At 39.6% G+C, this 22,069-nt stretch overlaps 1 protein-coding gene across 6 annotated transcripts in view; it reads left to right on the forward strand.

Moving 5' to 3' along the window:
• The window catches only part of LOC129732667 (E3 ubiquitin-protein ligase MIB2), an 84,045-nt gene that overhangs the window by 35,691 nt on the left and 26,285 nt on the right, over positions 1-22,069 (forward strand). For all 6 annotated transcript variants that reach the window (XM_055693735.1, XM_055693736.1, XM_055693738.1 and 3 more), the window contains one exon: positions 17,253-17,409. In XM_055693735.1, the coding sequence (XP_055549710.1) occupies positions 17,352-17,409 (58 nt within the window). In that variant the 5' untranslated portion in view covers positions 17,253-17,351. The remainder of the gene's footprint in view (positions 1-17,252; positions 17,410-22,069) is intronic.

Here is a 22,069-nt window from a genome sequence, read left to right on the forward strand (position 1 = left end):
CTCGTCATTGTCGGTTTATCGATATCTGAATACCTACGTTACACTTCGTCGACCAGGTAAGCACCTTGCGATCAGCTACTGAAGGGTACTTCGTTAGCGTACGCTCCAACGTTTCAAATCATTGTAATGGTATGTTTCAGAATCATTTATTTTATTTTTCGAAATTTCGCGAAATTTCGCGAAATTTAGAGACCAATTTCGTTTCGTCTCGAGAACTCGAAATCCACCTTGATTTCGTTTCGACTAATTTGGCGAAACCGAAATTAAGGGTTAATTTCGTTTCGTTTCGTTTCGACACCAGAAAAGCCAGTTTCGCACACCCCTAGTTTCTGGGACCTTGGTTTGCGAGCTGAGAATGGTTGAGGCAGTGTGCTCCTTGGAGTTTTCTGCGGAACCTTTCTCTCGATCGCGGGTTTGCGAAAGAGGAGTGGTTGAGGCGTCGGGCTATTGCTAGCCGTCTGCTGAACCTTATCTCCCATTGTAGGGTTGCGTTGAGCAGGTAGTGATGACGAAGCTGGAGGTTCCATCTGTACTTTTCTGCTCGTTGCGAGATTGCGTTGAGTAGGTGGTGATGCCTGAACTGACCGTTCTGCATGTACCTCCCTATTCTTCGCAACAGAATTTCCGTGCGTTGGTTGTCAGCCTACCCACCCGGCGCATGCGAGCTTTACCAAACATGTAGTATAGTAAGAAGCGCTGCTCGGTGATCCGGTCGGCGGATTGTTCGTCGATCTTTAGAAACAGTTTGACGGTTTTCACTGGTACCTTGCGGTTCCTTACGTGCCGCTCCAGTGCAGAGATACCGTCGTTGTGATTCTGGATAAATCGCAGTACCTTATCGTTTGAACTGTCAACGTTGTTAGAAAAATAACCTGCGAACAGGATCATTTGAGATGCAGCGGTAAACTCGATCTGGCCACAACGCTTGTAGCACTTTCTTCCTTCGCTAACCGATAGTTAGGACGTAATCGACGCCGTTATCGATTTTTACTAAAGCGGAAGCTACTGAATTGTTGTACATTGAAGAATGTAAATCAATGTGCAACCTCACTAGCTCAGATTCATTACGGAGAAGCAACTGTGAAATGTGCGGTCGTTCAAGCTCAAGGTCAAGCTCAAAGTTGTGTTGAGCTTTAAGTAAAATTGAAAATATATAACTCTTATTTTAAGATAATTAATTATTTTTATCGTTTTTAGTTTTTCCTATTTCGCCTAGCTTAAAGGGTGAATGTCATCTCGATTTTTTTTTGACGTTTTACTTGAGCAGGGTGGCATGCTTTGTAAAAAGTAACGGAAATGAACCCTCTTCAAATACTAAATAATCTTACTACCTCAGAACGGATTTTGAACATCAATATTTCAATCAAAAGATGAAGTTTGTTCCAAATTCAAGGTATGATTGGTTTATCTTTGCAAGTTGGGTTAAAAATAGTGTGCAATTCCACAAAAAAGGGCAACCAATTCAATCGACCATTTTTGATTTAGCTGAAACTTTGTATAGATGTTTTTATGGGCAAAAGATGCCATTTTGTGCTATTGGTTTAATTTTTTGAAAAACGAGTTATTTTTAAGAAGCTATTTAAAAATGCTATTTCGAAAAGGTATTGATGATCGATATTGATCAAAATCCAGGAGTTTAAGGCCTGCTTTCTTCGACTGATTAAAATAGGCGCCACTGCTTAAGCCGTTCCCTAACCTATCTGGATAATAATAATAATTTTGTCTTTCCGAAAAAACACTTTAAAAAGCTTTTTTTTTTAAAAAAGGTTAAAGAAGGATTGAAAACTAATTATCTGAAAAAGCTCATATTTTAAAGAACTATTTTTTTCATAAAAACTACAAAAAATACCCAAATAATAATGACTGTTCGATCATGGTAAAAGTTTGTCCAATCTTGTGGTATATAGTATAACAAATTTGTCACAAAATATCAAAAAATTGGTCGCACGGCCCAAAATACGGACGAAAATACCCAACACAAAAAAAAAAAAAAACAAATGGAATATCTTTTCAGTGGTATACTAGAGAAAGGTTGAGTTGAAAATCGTGCATATTCAACCATTCGATTGTTCTTTACTCACTTCCGACTGCGCGCCTGCTTACTATTCAAAAAGAATATGCGAAAATCAATAAATGGAAAAAAAAAATTGGCTATCAAAAATATCAATTATAAGCAGAGTTTCGATGGTTACGACGGAGGATCAACTGGTGAACTGAAATCATAAAACTTAAAGTTTCATCAGTTTAGAATTGTATCTGTGAACGATAATTTTTCTAAGTTTTTTGCGTACGAATACCTGTACCGTTTGAGCACCAAAAATTGTATTGATTGTTTTTCGGCAGGTGCTTTGGAAAAAAGTAGTTTTTCGGAAATCTTCTTCCAATTAATTGAAAAACAATGGATGAAACTATCATAATTTAGCATACTCTCTCTTTTCAAAATATAATAAAATTTGCACCTTAACAATATCAGTCAATAGGCAGTTTGAAAAAATCTTCTATCAATTTGAATCAATCGGCTCGTCAATTGCTACAGTTACTAATTAAAAATTAGGTGTCCAGCTTAACCGTCCTACTGGACGGTCAATATTTAAGAGATTTATTTTATTCACGTAGGTATCCAGAAAAAAACGTCAATTTTGTTGCGAAGCTTAGAATTTGGTAAACACTATTTTCAAATATTACATCAAAAGTCAAAACTGAAAATACACTTTGGAAAATCAAATTACTTTTTGATACAAAACAGTTTTACAAAAACAAATGTCTCGTTGTTTGTACTCCAAAATTCTGAGAAGTTCTAATCCACAACTAACTCGATGTCATCGCCAGGCTAACTGACGCTTGTCGCACACGGTCAAGGGGCATGCATGAGTAATGTATCAATATTTGACACTTTGCCGATGATGATAGCCTTATCAGCTCCAGGAAGATAAAGAACTTCAAAAACCACTTTTATCATCTCTATTTTACCAGAGGCACTCGAATCAAAGCTGATTCATCCTGCAATTTCGTGATTGCCAGTGTAGTATGTGTACATGTAGGAAGTCCATCATTCATGCTTGAAGCTTGCTCTTTCGTTCTACTTGCTCCAGTTAAGTGCATAGATTGCTCTGCTCTGTAAGCTACAGAACCTGTTGCATGCCCGTTTCCGCATCTGTTGTTTGTGTTGTATTTGAAAGGGATAATTTGATGAAAAAAAAATGCGGGGCTACTTCACATACCGCGTGCGGCTTACCCAGTTGAGTTGGAATAAGCTTATTAGTCATGTAAGAGTGGCCAGCAGGGCTTCGACACACACTCTGTGTTATGAATGAATCGTCTCTAGCAAACATAACTATTGTTAGAATTTAAGGCACATCGCGTGATTGTCCGAGTAACACCCACATTTCGGTTGTGTTCCTCTATTGCGCGGTTCCGGTCATTTCGCGCTTGCTTATACACTCATTATGCTCTGAATAGCCAGAAATGCAGATGAGGTACATACGATAAAGCGCTCCTGCTAGCGTGCTGTGATGAGTAATGGTTCACTGTTTTTCACTATCGGGCTTTCCACGCAGAATTGTCCATTCATTGAAGGGTTGAATTTAATGAAGTTCTGTACTTTTGTTTCTTTTTGAGACTGTAGATTTTCAGTATAACAAGGCATTTATGAAAGTTAGAAAAAAATGCTCGATTTGTTCGAAGCAAAAAAAGGAATAACTTTAAGTTCCATCATGTCTTCATCTTTGTCGCCATGATTTTAAAATATTTGTTCTTTATACTTGTTTTTTACTGTTTTTTTTCTTTCTTCGTTATGAAATTACTTCAAACACCGTTTCAATATGTACAATATATTTTGATATGCAATAGCATTTCACTTCGAATTAAGGTTGCAATCTTTCGTCACTATATTGGGCCTACCATTAAAAAATGCAATCGGCAACAATATGAACCATGAATTTTAAAATTTACAACTAGCTATACCAAATATCCTAGTCTCTATGAACCTTCATTTTGTATTAATTAGAAACCTGCAATCACACAAAACCAACGAACAGCTTTGGGCAAACTATATTAATAGTAAAACACACGAAGCCATTTTATATCTACCGAGACTCCAGTAATAATTAACAACCCTCACACCTTGCTCCCCTTCTATGGTAGAGGTCGGTTCGCACCGGTGAAAATAACTCAATGTTGGTGTATGACTTGTCAAGCGAATCTCAAATGCGGTGCGGTCTATAACTGTAACTGTACACACCACGTGCAGACACGGTAAACGATTCGCACATTGGCCCCGGGTATGTGTGGCACTACTGGCTGGCGGCATGCATTGCGTATTCACAGCCAAAAACTCGCACCATGACGAGGCGACAACTAACGAAATCAGTTTTTATTGGATGAGAGTGTGGAAATTAGGCCGTTAGTTGTTCTATGTCGCCAGAGAAGTTATTTTCCATCAGGTATAACGATATGGGTCTATTCGGTAGTGCAGTAAGATAGTAGGATATTTGGTACGTCATGCGATGACTATGTGGATCAACATTTTATTAGGATGTCTTGTCAATCTTGTCTCCTACAATCAAATTAATTGTAAAAAACCAGAATGACATTCGAGAGCAATTAGTTGTAATTTGAGTCGTTCCAGAAAGAGATAACACTAAAGTTTTACGGAAATAGTATCAAATTTAATGGCGAAGGTAACCTCACTCTCGCTGACATATATATGAGATAATCCGAGTAGAAAGATTGAAGTTGTAACCCACCAAGTTTAAATGTACGCTGTCACGGATCAACATAGATACGAAATATTAACAGACAAACGTGCCGCAGATGCAACCGTATAACGACTGCGAGAGTGGCCTTCAACTTCGTTATCGCGCTGATTGCAGCAGTGTTTGTACCTGTGCATCTTCGGTTTTGTTTGTTTGTTTGTTTCGTAGATAAACTGTGCACTCACAAAAAAGCAGTATTCTTCAACGACGCTCGAGTACGTGAAGCACTCAATGTGCCTGGCAGGCACCTGGCCGCCGACAGAGTGTATCAATTACGCTAATTGATTTCATCGTATACACTTTGTATCGACTTCTTTACCTGTGTCTTCAAGAGATGGATACCGATTGATCGCAATCAGCTTGATTATCAGTTTACCACTCAGGCTTGGGTGGAGGAGGTATGGCTGGCAACAAGTCAAAACCGCAATCGGTGCTTGAGACCGTGTGATGCTCGGTGAGTGTTGCGCGCTGGCTGAATTGGCTAATTGAATATCAGTTTTCTTGGCAGTAGTTGATGATTGGAAAATTGCCGCGCACCTAACGGTAACATTTGTGACTTGATCGATAGCAGATAACCTTTTGGTCTAAGGTGTGGTACACAAATTACGTAACGGAAAAAATCTAGATTTCGAAACCCCTCCCTTTATGTAACAATAAGTAGCGTTCAAGAGGACCCCCCTATCTTAAAATAACGTAACACTAAAAGAGATGTCCTCGCAAACTTTTCAAGTTTGAGAAAATTACCTTATTTTTATTTTGTAAGTTAGCTGCGGTACGGCTTCTCCTCCTCCATATGTGACATTAACTAAAGCAAACTCAACCCATCTTTCTCTCTCTCTCTCTCTTCATGCGTTACGTAATTTGTGTAACACACCTAACCGAAACTGTGATATAAATTAACTTTCTTCTGCAACAGAGTAGCTTTTTTACTTTTAAAATTATGTCTACTATCACATATCATTCATCCTGGTTCTTATTTTCATGTATTCAAAACCGAAAAAAACCCCTATTTTAAAACCTATCTTTAAAACCTAATTTCAAAAATTTTTTTGGATTAAAACGTTATTAATTCTTACTGCATATGTTCTTACTGCACAGAAATGAAGACTCTAACAACCAAAAGGTTAAGCGCTCTTTAAGTGAAATATACTAACAATCGAGTTGATAACTTATGTATTTGAGAAATGTCGGTGTGAATTAAATTTTAGAGGTTCTTTAAATAACTAAAAGCATTGGTTAAAATATACCTTCAAGTTTATTACAGCCAGCTTAATAGTTTTTAGCTTCTTAACCCATTCCCCGCGTGTGATGCTATATGGCATCATGTGACATATAAACTTTGATAACAGTTTAACAACTATACATGAAATTTTTAACGATGAAAATATTTTAAGCAGTTAGAGAACAGATTTATCTTCAACATGCAATTTAGTTTGTGCCAATTATGCATGCGGTTGCTGAGTAATGTGAGTTTGAATATCACTTTTCGATGAAAAAACTGATTCCTCTCCACGGGGATAGGGTTAAAAATATGTAACTAGTATCCATGTGTTAATAACTTCTTTCAAAATTCTTGCAAAGCATGATCAACCTTGTATGTACAATGATTTTATAAGGTTGACGTTGCGGTTTGAGATTTTACAGGGCGTCGAAAACCTGGAAAAACCTGGAGAATCTGGGAATGTCAGGGAATTCATTTCTCGATCAGGGAAACCAGGGAATATCTAAAAAACAATCAGGAACATTTTTTTAACCGAAACGCGATTCTTTTTGAAACGGCTCTTTAGCACCAAAACGGTTTTTTAGGGTAAAAGGTTAATGCGGTACCTTTACTGTTTGGTTTTGTATCCGATTGAACACTTTTTTCACTAAGATTTCAGAGTTGCGTTCATTTACGTTGCACATTTTTGTGCTGAGTGCTGAAAAATATCAGGGAAATTAATGTTATATTTCAGGGAATATCAGAGAAAATCAGGGAATTTATTTGTGAAAACTTTTTCGTCTCCCTGGTTTACTTCTTGCAACCCATTTTGAGTTTTGTAATTTTAAATGCGCTTCCAGTCCACGTTAGAATATTCGCGATGACATTACCACCAATTTGTAATGATATTCATAAATGCAAATTCACGAAAACGAATGATACAACATAGGATTTATTGTCTTTCGATTTTGGGAGTGTTTTCAATCACTTCAAACACTGGGTTGCAATAATCAAGTAAATTTATATTGGGTTCCTGGTCTCTGTGGAATCGATGTGAACGAAAAAGCCGATGAACTTGCAAGACTTGGATTGTCTCATCGGTTCATAGGACCAGAACCTTTCTGTGGCTTATCCGCTTCTTCACTCAAATTGGAGCTGAAAGCATGGGAAATTTCGAAGGTGGAGTCCAAATGAACAAATACTTCCATTGCACACTGGGCCAGAAATGGAATCTAGCGGAACGAAATTAATAGCGCTCTCAGGGTTTGACCAATCGGTTTCCAGTCTTCTAAAAAGTTTCTTGGTATAGGTAGGGCTTCATTTTGGATGTTTGAATTAGTTCTGAATTTAGCCGCAAAGGTGGCGTTGCGATGTCAACTTCTTTCTCTTACACGCTAGAGCCTTGCGGTATTCGACAAAGTTGTAGATCTCTAAATTCCATGAAACTATACAGAATATACAAAATTTCTACCTCTTCAAGTTTCAGAGATCTACGCGTTTTTATAAATTTTGTTTGATTTTCACGTTTTATTGTGATAATTTTCTGAGTTCACTGAGCGTCAAGTTGCTGAATAAATAGCGAAGAAATGACTTTGAATTTTGTACACTTCAATCACGAGCAATACCGGGAACGTACGAATAGCACAATACCGAATTTAAATTTTGTTGAGGCCATATGTTTTGATCAAAGCAGTTACAGTTTTAAATAGTCTTTGAATTTCGTTTCTTTTCATAACTTTTGAACCACATATCAAATTGTTATGAAATTTCTTACTTGTGAGTTTGAGAAACAACCCGTTCAAATGACAATAGATATGTTCAAATAAATCGTGTGATCTTTGAGATAATAGACTTTCTTTGTTTTTATAATTTAAAACATAACGGTTGGAATAAAAATACGATTATAGTCAAATAAAATGGGAACCTATAGGAAAGCCAAACTTTTCATTTGACACTAAGATTGTTGAATTTCGTCCAGACATTTTTGGGAAAACGAGAGAATTTGAAAAGTCACCGGAACATGTTTCTTTTCACAATTTTTGAACCACGTGTTTAATCACTATAAAATTCATCGTTTAACCTTTAACTAGCCCGTTCATTTGATACCAATATTGTTCAAATCGGTTGTGTACTTTCTGAGATAATGAAGTTTCGTGATTCTCATATTTTGATACATAACAGACAAAGTAACAGACCGATTACATTGAAATTCAGTAGGGTGTTATGGGGGAGCTAGACCTTTCATTTGACACTAATTTCGTGGAAATCGGTTCAGCCATCTCTGTGAAAAGTGAGTGAGTTTATGTAGTCTTTGGAATATGTTTCTTTTCATACCTGGATTTCACATTTTTAAACATAACAGGCAAAGTAATAGTCCGATTGCAAAATCAATAGGGTCTTATGGGTCAACTAGACCTTCCATTTGACACCGATTTTATGAAAATCGGTCCAGCCATCTCTGAGAAACATGAGTGAGATTAAACACTCTCCAGAACACGTTTCTTCAAATAACTTCTGAACTACACGTTCAATCTCCATGAAACTCAAAAGTTAAGGGTTTTTTAAGTAGCTCGTTCATTTAAAACCAATTTTGTTAAAATCGGTTGAGTAGTTTCTGAGATAATGATGTTTCGTGATTTTCACATTTTTAAACATAACCTCTAAACTAAAAATCCGATTTCAATGAAATTCAATAGGGTCTTATGGGGTAAATAGACCTCTCATTTGCAATTAATTTCATGAAGATCGGTCCAGCCATCTCTGAGAAAATCGAGTGAGTTTGGGAGAGCGTTACATACACACACACATACACACACACATACAGAAAATGCTCAGCTCGTCAAACTAAGTCGATTGATATACGAGATTCGACCCTTTGGAGCACTTTTATACCTTTGGTTTTTCCAGTGATTGCTATACCTTTCTAGGAGAAAGGCAAAAATGGCCTTTGACTCTACTGGATTTCGGGAAGTGGAGCCTCAAAGCGGTCAGAGTTTCATTTTTTTACCAATAAAAACATGCGCATGAAATCGATACTGAATGTCTTAGAAATACATGAAACATCGAGATTTGGTTTTCACCGAGAAATGTTTTTTTAAATACACTTTTCAAGACCAAAAAAATAGTGAAATGTCCACGGTCCATACAAAACAACGAACTACACTCTATGTATTTTGACGTTCAAGATTTTAGTCGCCCAAGAGTCGCCCGTACCTAATTGAAATCGATCAAAGTTGCATACAGAATTAGAATTATCAAAATAATGCTAGAGAATCACAGATCAATTGAAGAAGGGATATAGTAAATTATGATACTTTCTGTTCAGAAACCGTTACAGGAAAAATGATATTGGAACATCACTGTTTTCTGGGTATCCAACCATCGAAAGACAATTTTTTTCCGTGTTGGGTATTTTATCACTGCGACCAATTTTTTCAACTTTTGTGACATATGCCCTTTTTAGATTTGCTAAGTCAGGATAACGTACCACTATTGGAAGTGGCCGTCATGATATGACCAATAGCATTAGTCCAGTCTGGTATTATACTTCGCATGAAGCGAATAACCGTACTGGGAGTTGTTCTCCAGATTTCAGAGGGTTCTAACAGCCCCCTATTGAAGAACTTATGTCTTTTATCAATATTTGCCGGACATCGGCATAACAGGTGTTCCGAGTCGTCTTTTTCCATGCCACATAAGCGACACGTATCATCTTGAAGTTTTTTCATAAGCTTCAAGTGATAACGGCTCGGACAATGCCCTGTTATTAGACCAGTATATGTGCTTAAATCTTTCTTTGAAAGCTCCAGTATTTTGCGAGTCATAGGACCGTTCGGTGTTATAAACCTCTTTGACTGCCTACCAATGCACACTGGGCCAGAAATGGAATCTAGCGGAACGAAATTGATAGCGCTCTTAGGGTTTAACCAATCGGTTTCCGATACTCTACAAAGTTTCTTGGTATAGTTAGGGCTTCATTTTGGATGTTTGAATTAGTTCCGAATTTAGCCGTAAAGGTGGCGTTGCGATGCCTTCTTCTTTTTCTTACACGCTAGAGCCTTGCGTTATCCGACAAAGTTGTAGATCTCTAAATTCCATGAAACTTCACAGAATATATAAAATTTCTAACTCTTCAAGTTTCAGAGATCTACGAGTTTTTATAAATTTTGTCTGAATTTCACGTTTTATTGTGATAATTTTCTGAGTTCACTCGAATTAATTTTTTACAATTTTTTTCTCTATAGAAATTGAATAAATTCGTCGTTTTCGTCCGAGTACAGAAGTTTTTGATGTACTTAAGTGAAAATATTACACAAAATTTGAAAAATTACATAATTTTGTGTGAGTGGAAGAACAACTCTTGTTGTTCAAGAGCATCGATACAAGCTCTTTGTTCCGTCGCTCCCCGATTTTCTTTTCTTAATAAATAATATAAATAATAAATTTTATTAGAAATTTAAAAAATTGAATTGTCCAATTTTTTCATTTTGGTGCAGGTGTTCATTAACGGTGTTAGGAAATCACAGCGATGCATAAGAAATTTTCCGTATAATTCAATCGGAAATCAATGTTTCTGCTCCCGGGACTCGGTTATCCTGGGATTGCAAACTTTGATTGAACTCAAAACTTATCAATCGAGTAAAAACATATATTTATATTATCCTTAGCTTTTTAAACTAACTAAAAAACTTGGGTAAAACATGTCGTTTTATGTTTTGGCTTACGCGTTGCTAATGTCTTCCTTATTGTTAGTATATGTTGGAAGACCCATAATAAATTATTCGTATTATATAACCAACAAAATATGTTAATCAGTGAATACATTTTCAAATAAAAAAACGAGTAATACATATCGGGTAGTTAACGGTTTCATCAGGTCACATGTATTATCGACAGGTTGTGAGTTTGCTAGCGGCCTTCTGGCAGTTAACCGGAACATTAGCCACGACGGACGAAAACATGCGTGCAGGCATGTTTTTGAGTTCTTTCTTCGTTTTATTTATCAAATCCTCCACAGTTTTCGCGTCAAAATTGTTGGAGTAGATCTTACGCTTCAAGTTTGCCTAGAAATCCTCGATGGGGCGTAACTTGGAGGCGTTGGACGGGTTCGCCAACTTGGGTACCACATCGATATTCAGCTGCTCTATCTCCTTTAACGATCGTTTCGAGCAGTGGGCCAACGCCAGATCCGGCAAAAACACCGCGTCTTCGGCCTTATGGTATTTCTTGATAAACGACGCAAGTTCCGGCAGGCACTTCGTATTGTAAATTTTCCCGTTACGGCCAGCCGGAGCGAAAGAAGGGCGGCGTTGACATCCCCTTCTCGCCGATTGTCAGCCATAGCAACACCTTCTTGGGGAACTTGGTGTGTGAAATAAATTTCATCTCGGGGCTCACTTCCTTCGTGGGGAAGTAAAATACGAAGTGCCCTGCCCGCCGTAGCCATCCAGGGTGACATAAGTTATGTCGTACATCACCACCGCCACGTTCGCCGGGAAAATCGACTTGACAATCTTATTCAGGCGCAGCCGCTGCGTGTTCATGTTCAGCAGGTTCTTTTTCACTGTTTAACCGATTGCACCGAACTCCCGCCCAAGCGCACGCACCGATGTAGCCACTTTTCGGGATTTCTCGCGGCATAGCCAGTGGATTTTTTTCAAATTTACCTAGAGGTGTGAAATGACCTCTAGAATCGACCCCTTTACTCGGATTTGATGGACATTTTTTCTAAAATAACGGTCCAGTGGGGCACCGTGGACCCGTTTTTCGCTGGCGGGTAACCTTGATAATGCGGAAACCATTTGTTTGCACCGGCTGATTGCAAGAATTTGGGATACAAAACAGCTACCGGAGGAGTGGAAGGATGGGGTTATCTGTCTCATCTATAAGAAAGGTGAGAAATTGGGCTGTGGGAACTATCGTGCGATCACCATTCTGAATGCCCCCTACACAGTGCTTTCCCAAATCATTTTCCGCCGCCTCTCACCCCTAGCCAACAGTTTTGTGGGAAGTTATCAGGCCGGCTTCGTGGAAGGACGGTCTACGACGGACCATGTCTTCACCATACGGCAAATCCTTCAGAAATGCCGTGAATACAATATCCTCACGCACCACCATCCTCGACTTCAAAGCCGAGTATGACACTATCGACCGAAAAGAGCTATGGAAGGTCATGGACGAAAACGGCTTTCCGGGGAAGCTGATTAGACTAATAAAGGCTACGTTGTATGGGACGCAGGGTTGTTTGCGGATTTCGGGTGGATTGTCGGGTCCATTTGAATCGCGCAGGGGGCTTCGACAGGGTGATGGTCTCTCCTGCCTGCAATTCAATATTGCGCTACACGGTGTAATTAATCGAGCGGACATCAACACGCGGGGTACGATTTTCAACAAATTCAGCCAAATCGTTTGCTTTGTTGATGACATGGACATTGTCGGCAGAACAACTGCGGCGGTGGCAGAACAGTACACCAGACTAAAACGCGGAGCAGCGAGTATTGGATTGCAGATAGATACGTCTAAAACGAAGTATATGTATATGTACTAGTATGTACTAGCTAGCGGGACCGAAGCCGACCGACATCGTTTAGGCAGTAGCAGTACGATCGACGGCCATGAGTTCGAGGTAGTCGACGAGCTTGTCTGTCTTGGCTCACTGGTAACCGAGAACAATGATACCAGCCGTGAGATCCAGAGGCGTATTATCAGCAGAAGTCGTGCCTACTATGGGCTCCACAAGCAATTCCGGTCGAACAGATTAAGCCCCCGTACGAAGTGTAACCTGTACAAAACGCTCATAATACCGGTTGTTCTCTACGGGCATAAACGTAGACAATGCTCGAGGAGGACCTGCGAGTGCTCGGAGTTTTCAAACGACGGGTACTAAGGACGATCTTTGGCGGCGTGCAGGAGAACAGAATATGGAGGTGAAGGATGAACCATGAGCTCGCGCAATTCTACGGCGAACCCAGTATTCAAAAGGTGGCCAAAGCTGAACAGATACGCTGGGCAGGGCACGTTGCAAGAATGCCGGACAACTACCCTGCGAAGATAATGTTTGCCTCGAATCCGACAGGAAGAAGACGACCAGGGACGCAGCGAGCAAGATAGGTAGACCAGGTGGAGCGAGATCTGGCGGAGAGTACACGGTGTCACAGGGATTGGAAAGCAGCAGCCAATAACCGAGTGAATTGGAGAAATTACGGAATGCCAAATAAATAAATAAAATAAATAAACATTTGTGACAACATTGACCACTAAGCTCTATACAATTGCCTTCTCGTTTGCAAAATTTGTCTTTTGGTACGGGAAGAAAAGTTGTTTATACAACTACGTACGGTGCCTGTCTGTAGAAAACACAGAAAATATTCACGAATTCGCCAAAAAAATCGCTACACTTACCAGCTCTGAGAATAAACGAGTATCTTAAAATTTTCACTAGTAAAAGGCACGCGTTGGTAATGCAAATTATTGTTTATGTGCTAGAAGAGCTCTCAGAAGTTTGCTGAATGCCACAGATAGAAAGATTTCGACAGCTCCCACTGCAAAGCTTCGTGCGATGTTTTGGGGTAAAAAAATTGGCCTTTCAAAAAAATGCTACGTCGAATTCGATCCAATACCCTCTCCCCCCCTCTTCCTTGTCACAAAATGACATACCCCCCTCCTCTCATCAGTGCTACGTCATTCCAGTATGTTCCCTAACTGCTTACACTGCCTAAGATTGGTAAAGTACATTAGCATAAAAATTTAGAATATTTTTTTTCGGAAGCATTTGAATATGATGATTGGAATAGGAGTGCACTTTTGTTTACTTACTTTACTTTTACTTTTTTGGCTAACGGACCGTTCACCGGTCCAGGGCCGAACGAATTAGAGATGTCAAGCTTCTTCTGTCATGGGCAGCCGTTCTCCAGTCTCCACGTACACTAGCAGATCGTGCATCTTCTTCCACCGCGCACATCCACCGCGTGCGAGGCCTACCACGGAGTCGACGGCCTCTTCCTGGTTCTCTACTGAAGATAGTTTTGGCGGCTCTCTCGTCAGGCATCCTGGTTACATGTCCAGCCCACTGAAGCCTGCCCCGCCGTATTACCTTCACTATATCAGCATGTTTGTATACCTGGTACAACTCGTGATTCATGCGTCTGCGCCACACTCCGTCTTCCAGTTTACCGCCAAGTATCGATCGCAGAACTTTACGCTCAAAAACTCCGAGCACTCGTCGATCAGCTTCCTTCAGCGTCCATGCTTCATGTCCGTAAAGGGCCACCGGGAGTATCAGCGTCCTATACAGCGCTAGTTTTGTGCGAGTTTGCAAACTACGGGACCTTAGCTGGTTACGCAGTCCGTAGAAAGCCCTGTTCGCAGCTGCAACTCGTCGTTTCACTTCACGGCTCATATGGTTGTCACATGTCACAAGCGTACCAAGATAAACGAATTCGTCAACCACTTCAAATCGTTCCCCATCTATCTCCACCTCAGCACCAACACCACGGGGACTCCCACGCTCTCTGCCAGCTACCATGTACTTCGTTTTGGCAGAGTTAATGACAAGTCTCAATCTCGCTGCTTCTCTCTTAAAAGGTATGAAAGCCTCCTCCACGGCCTTACGGTTGATACCGATGATATCGACGTCGTCCGCAAAACCAAGAAGCATGTGAGATTTCGTGATGATCGTACCGTTTCTTTCGACGTTTGCTCTTCGTACTGCACCCTCAAGAGCGATGTTAAACAGTAGGTTGGAGAGCGCATCCCCCTGCTTCAGTCCATCCAACGTTACGAAAGCGGCTGATGTCTCGCCAGCTATCCGCACGCACGATACCGTCCTTCCCAGCGGCCTTGCCGTTTTTTAGCTCACTAATCGCCTTTTTCACCTCCTCCTGTGTTGGTTGCTCCACAGCTTGTTCGTCACTCTTAATCGTCATCCTGTTCCTGCTCTGCTCATCCGGCTCCTCACCATTCAATAGCGCCTGAAAATGCTCCCTCCACCTGGCTGCAACCGTCGGTTTATCAGTAAGCAGGTTGCCGTCCTTGTCATTACACATGACCGGCACAGGGAAATTCCTGCTTCTGACTCTGTTCTGACAGAATCTCCGCAAGTCATTTTGAGCATAGCTGTCCTCTGCGCTGGCGAGCACCTGCTCCTCGTACTCGCGTTTCTTCCGACGGTGGGTTCTATTTTCGGCAGCTCTTGCTACCTGTATCTCTCTCTGTTCTGACGCGTAGCCGCAGTGAGCATGCGGCTCCTGGCACGGTTCTTTTCATCTGTCGCTCTCTGGCACTCGGCATCGAGCCAGCCGTTAGGCTGTCTACCACGCGTCGTACCTACCACCTCTCTCGCAGTCGTTTCGATGGCGCCGTGAATACTGCTCCACAGCTCATTTATGTCTTCCACTCCTTCCTCCTGCTGTTCTGCGATCCGTTGATCCAGCTCTCTGGCGTATTCTGCTGCCACGCCATCAGCTTCTTTGTTTACAAATGATAATATTTGTTGTATTTGATCCAAGCCTAGCTCCAAAGCATCATAATTACAAGCACGATTTTCTATTTTATGGGCCAGTAATTGCAACCAGAACTTTTCGATTTATTGGTCAGGTATTCGCAGGAATCCGGAACTCCACAATATCAGCAATGTTATTCAATGTAGTGATAGAAACGCTCACCGTGACATTTATTTATGCTTGTGTGTAATGCTTTATTACACTGACACCATTTTCTTCTATCAATAACACCAATTACAATTCACCGGAGAAGACAAATTACGACCTTCTGGCCAGTATAATGTTATGAGAGTGTCTTATTTTGTCAAGAGGAAGTCTTCGGGACAATGTGAATTCAATGTGAAGGAGGGGTGTATGGATAGCCATCAATTCCATGCATATGAATGTTTCTTCTTAGATGCTTGTGCTTGCCCAACCTTGAGGGCTTAAAGCATAAAAAATTACATACAGTTTTTATGTAGTAAAATAAATTGTGTCGAAAATACTTATGAGCAGCCGCTACAATCACAATCAACCAATTTACCATATTGCTTGTGACATTTAAACGACATATTGAGTAGTAGTTTTTTTTATTTTCGCTTATTTTCCGTCTGTCTAGTTCCGCTACTGTTGTGGCCAATCACCGACGCCCAGGGAGGCGACTCCACACCCAGGACCCTAACTCACGACCCGTTTATTAACGGACCGGCGCCAACGGCTTTACTTCCTCATGCGATGGAAGGCGTGATCCCAGAGATTTTTCGCCTCAGAAAATCTCCCGGTGTCGGCTAGGATTGAATCTAGACCAGTTGGGTTGGTTGTGAGTGGATCACGCCACCTCACAACCATCGACACCTATGTCGGCGGTGGGATTCGAACCCAGGCGTCGAGCGTGGTTGGCGGAGACGTTACCAACCACACTAGGCCCCCGCTACGAGTAGTAGTTTGTCGGCAGGTGTTTATTATTGATATTTAAACAGTTCAACGCATGCCATTGCAACGAACGGTTTTTGTGTTTCATGTTTCAATGCACTGCTGCAGCAGTGGCGCTGCGTGTCTTCGGTCGGCAGTAGCTAAAGCTGATGGTTGTTTCTTTTTTCGTGAAATAATAATTGCATTTACAAAAAGGTGGTGCGATGTTGCGTGTCTGCCAACAACTTACTGTGTTCAACACGATCAACACATTTACTAATATACGATTGAAAAAGGAAAATGCACTAAATTCCATTCGATTGAAAGTGAAATCTGGTTCGGCCGCTGCATTGTTAGTACCTAATTGTTTTGCTTCGTATGATTCAAACACCCATAATGAAAAGAGTGAGCTCCGTTTGCTTATACTCTGATAATACACCGACTGAAGTATCTAGGACGGCTTATGCATTGCTCCATCGGTTAGCACAAGTTGCGTTCGAAGACTAAGAGTCGCCTTTGCCTGAATTGATATTTCTGTGAAGAGATGAAAGCCTTCACCAGAGATAGTAATTATGGCCAGGCGCCAACCAGTTTATTGTGTTTCATTATTATCCCTCGTTTTACTCATTCCTGGGAAACGGAAATGGAACGGAATGGATGGGTGGCTTTCCCGCACTAAATATGATAGTATAGTGGCTTTTATCTGCTCTGGATGACATAAAAGGATATTTGTAGTAGTCGATGTAGTCATCCATATTGGTCCAAAAACTGGGAAGAAAATAAAGGATAGTAATGGACCTATTCAATACAACAAGATATGAAATATTCTGCGACAATCTTTTGAAGGACTAAAAATTACCAATTCCATTTCTAAAAATAAACCTTTTTCAATTTTTCTCTTTTTAGATTGTGCGAAAGACCGGACTAATCACTTGAAGTGAGCCGGAATAGAGCTACCGCAGTGAGCTGCGTTTGAAGTGGAGCCGAAAGAGAAGCGTCAAAATAATGCTGGCACCAGGAATCCGAGTCGTTCGTGGACCTAACTGGATCTGGCAGAATCAAGGTAGGGGTGCTGGCCGTGGGAAAAGCAAATTCACGAGGTGTATGGCTAAAACGAGGATTCATAAAGAGACCGGCGTAGCGATAGATGCACAAGGATACTCTATCGGTCTGGTATTGCTTCGGTACTTCCACATAATAAAATATTTATTGAAATACGGAGGGAGAGTCATCGCGTTTGCTTCACCAAGCATTTCCCCACACAGAGATACTGGAGTGCGCTATACATTGTTGCACTATAAACAGAGTAATGAGCGTTGTGTTGGGCTCGTGCTAGTTCAGACGAGACAAGATTTCGTGTTTTATTCCGAAAAGAAAACTTGTACGGAAGCATACCTAGAGGAAACGGGAAACGAAAATTAAATCCCCCTCAGAGAGTCATCGACCTAAAGGAGCAACAAGGAGAATACGAAAACATCTGCAGTACCATATGTTCTACGTGTCATGACTTGTTGTGGTTTAGTAGGAAAATCTGTTACGAGAGATGTTTCACGCTAATCGTAATCTTCATTCGACGTAATGTTGCATTTTCAGAACTCGTTTGCACTTGTATTAAGAAAGCAAGGTCGTTCTTCAAACCGATTCCATTAGAGGATTAAGCTTTTAAAGTTTCTCATTAAACTTATTATTTATCCTTACAAGGACGTAGGTTTTGATTCACCAAAACATAATCGTCACACTTAAAGAGAAAACAAACCGTAACCTAGTTTGAGGCAGTTGTAAAACATTACAGCAATGGTTATTTTTCTTTTCAAACGATTGTGGGAGGCGTTGGAAACACTTCAAAGAGCAATTCGTTACCGGGAACATGCGAGCAAGTGGTACCCGATAGCTATGGCAGTGTCTTTGATAATCGCAAAAGGTATTTAATGGTTAGCTCGTAAAGCTCCTCTGTTGTAATGACTGTAATGCATCGTTTTTTTCCGCACGGACTAGCAGCAGTAGTGTTGTGTAAGGAAAAAGACTGTTTCTATACTATTCCTTCTGCTTCGTAAACTATTCATGACTATGATATTGTCTGCCTATTTGAACACGGTGAGCTGCTACTAATGCTGAAGAATAAACAGCGCCCCAAAAATCGACTTGTCTGAATGAAAAAATAAGGATTTGTTACAAAATCATTATCAGTATCAGTATTATCGGTATTGAGCCCTAAATATTTTTGGCTATATGTATTATTATACACAAGTCGATATAAATTAATTAAAATGTTAAACATCACAAGAAGAAGTATCACACCGAAGACATTAGAACCTAAGCAGGTTCATCATGTCTACCTGCGGTGCCTATAAATCTCGAGACATTATTCATTCATTACGTGCTCGGAAGAAAGTTATGATCGGGTTGAAATTTTACTATTCCTTTCCAAAATCCTCTAGCAATTTATGGTCTAAAAGTTAGTGCGGTTTCGCAGCATGATCACGGACAGCAAGGTATTCCTTCCTAGAGTAAAACCATTAAAAAATCAATAGCAGCATTGCAGATACTTTCATAGGCTGTTCTGGGGACGGTCGTATATTTGCTTACCTTCGAAGCGCGGTTGAGTACGTTCCATGGACATTTACCGCAGGGATTGTATTCCGCGCTTGTGATTGTTGCGCGTTACCCTGAAGTGTGTTTTTGAAAGGTTATACCGGTGAAGCGTTAAGATTTAAGATGTTTCAAAATCTTCGAGTCTGGTTTCGTTCATTCAAGTGAACCAATTTTCGTTATTTTTTCTTGCATTTTTTTGAATGATAATTGCCAAATGATGATGTCAACCGGTGGTCTATAAAGTAAATCTATACCAAATGAACCATCGTCTAATTTTGAAACTTAGCACATGTATTTAACAAACTGACTCTTTTCATTTGTGTAAAAATTGCATACCTTAAAGTAGAAAGGAAATGGACGTATGCATTATGGCATAGGGTAGGTGAGCCAGATATGGCAAGTGCACCAGTTATGGCTATATCGCATAAGCGCAATGGTACCAGTTATGGCAATACCCCATTTGAACTCCACAGGCCATAACTGGTTCATGCCATAACTGGTACATTTTTTAGGTATTGTCATAACTGGTGGTCCTCCCCTATTTTCAATTTAAGCGAAGAAAATCAGAAATTTAACACCAAATTTAAAAAAAAACAGCAAAATTAATGTTTATTTACGCCAAGACTGTGCTGAACTGGTGATAGAAGAATTACCGTATATTTTAAATATTAAAATATGGAAAACTGAGTTGAAAATCAACAATTTTTGGTTTAGTTAGCTGAAAATAGTATAGTGTAAAGCAATTCTACAAAAAATGTCCCAGTTTTAATATTTTTTTTATCATAATTTTTGATTTGGCTGAAACTCTGCCTAGATGCTTCTATGCTATTTTGTACTATTGTTTTTTGTTTTGAAGCACGACTTATTTTTAAGAAGCTGTGTAAATATACTATGTAAAAATACCTGTTTTATTTGTTTTGTTTCTCATTTCTCCATGATTAGACAACTATCAATGTTTAGTAATTCTTTTGTAGTTTTCATAAAAAATATACTTTTTAAAAATAAGCTATTTATATTAAAAAAAAACTCAAGCCCTGTAGTTCAATAAGCTCGGATACACTTTGAAAATGTCTAAGAAAAATAAGAGACATTCATTCCGGAATCAACTTTTTATTGAAGCAGTGCTTATTGAGAACTTCTACGACTTATTAGCTGAAAGCTTTGGCTTTGGCATATGGTACGTACCTGAAAAACGATGAAAGGTTATTTGCGAACTTATTGAACACCCTAGGTAACTTATTTGTTTTTAATTTATTTTTCTTTGAAAAAACTTATCTGCCAAGTGTATATTTTTTCGACAAGACAAAATTACTATCTACAACTCTATCAAAGACATCACGCCGATCAAACAAACCGTTTTGGCTCTAAAAATAATTTTAAACATCAATATTTCTTCTACATTTTCACAGAGTTTCTTGAAAATCAGTCGCGATTTAGAAAAAAACGGTGCAAAATGGCATCTATTGCATATAGAACATCTGTGCAAAGTTTCAAAAATGTCAATTATCAAAAAAAAAAATGAAAACCAGGTCATATTTTATGGAATTGCACTACTACTTGTATATGCTGAAAATCTTGCTACTACTGAACGGATTTCGAACATCAATGTCTTGATTTTAAGACGAAGAAAGAATTACCGGATTGTGATGAACATCACATTACAGTGCATCTACAATAGATATTAATCACAGTTTCAATTTGATAAAAATAATCACCCCGCTTCGTGATTTTCATTTTATACTAGCTTACCCGGCAAACTTCGTCCCGCCCATTTTTTTCTTTATTAAAATAATGTTGTACACTCTTAATTGTTTGATTCCTTGTGATTTGTTTATAGTCAGCAAATGCATGACGAATCGAGTATTGGATACGAACAAAGTCAGAAGACGAATCGTTTGAAATGATCGGTTTTATCGGGATGACAATATCCTCGCTCTCTGGTTTCTGTTCATCACTTCAATTCTGGAAATATCTATGTTGAATAGTATTCGGTCATTTTCGGCTGTTTTTCAGAAACCGGAAGTCGCTATCTTAGCACTCAAAATGTAATCTGGGGTCGATTTGAGGCTTCTGATGGTATTTGATCACTTTGGTCTGTTTCCCAGAAACCGGGAGTCGTCATCTTGGACTTAAAAATGGCATGGCAAGTTAATTTCTGGCCTCTAAGCGTTATTAAGGTTTTGGTAATATTTATATTGGATGGTATTTGGTCATTTTCGGCTGTTTTCCAGACACCGAAAGTCGCCAGAATTTAAAGTGGTGTCTGTGGTGAATTTTTAGCTTCTGTGCATCATTTTGGTTCCGGATTTGGAAAGAAAGTTTACCATTCAAAATTTGGTTCCATTCACTTGATTAGTTCTCGATATATGCAGAATTGTGTATTTTATTTGCATGGGACCTCTCCCTTCCAGAATAGGGAGGGATCTTGAACTATCTTGGTAACCTTTCCCGGCCTCTAAAATCCGTATTAATAAAATTTCACGCCGATCGATGCAGTTATTTCCGAGCCTATATGGATCAGACAGACAGGACTGAATTTTTATATCTTTAGATTAATATTGTGAGTGGCTCCGCCTTTTTGTCAAGTTATTTAATTTTCTCAGTTTCGCGCGTCACAAAGACATTTCTTTCCATGTTAAGAATGTTCGAGAAATAAACATCCCAGCAAACAATTTTGTTGATTTGCAACTTATTAAGTAACTTTCAAGGTGACATCCATAAATTACGTAACGCAAAAACTCAATTTTTGGACCCCCACTTCCTAAATGTAACGAAACGTAACGCCAACACCTACCCCCTCCGATAAAAATTACGTAACGCTGCAGAAGAATTTCCAAAAAAGAATGCTCGTTTTTGGAAAGTCTCTCCCGAGATTTTTCGTTACGTAACGCTGAACTCACCACCCCCCCTCCCTGTGTAAAAAATGTAACGCTCAAGGATCTCTCCCCATTGCGAGCGTTACGTAATTGATGGATGTCGCCTAAGTGAATTCCGGCTGAATTAGAGCTCAATAAACTGTTGAACTACCAAATTGTTTGTTGGGATATCCATGTTGTAAGTCATTAAGCCATGTTGTAAGTCATAATATCATTCTCTCCGCTTAGCAAGACGCAAATACCCTTTATCCTGCA

This window comes from Wyeomyia smithii, chromosome 3 (assembly GCF_029784165.1).
Source record: "Wyeomyia smithii strain HCP4-BCI-WySm-NY-G18 chromosome 3, ASM2978416v1, whole genome shotgun sequence".
Taxonomy (NCBI): Eukaryota; Metazoa; Arthropoda; class Insecta; order Diptera; family Culicidae; genus Wyeomyia; species Wyeomyia smithii.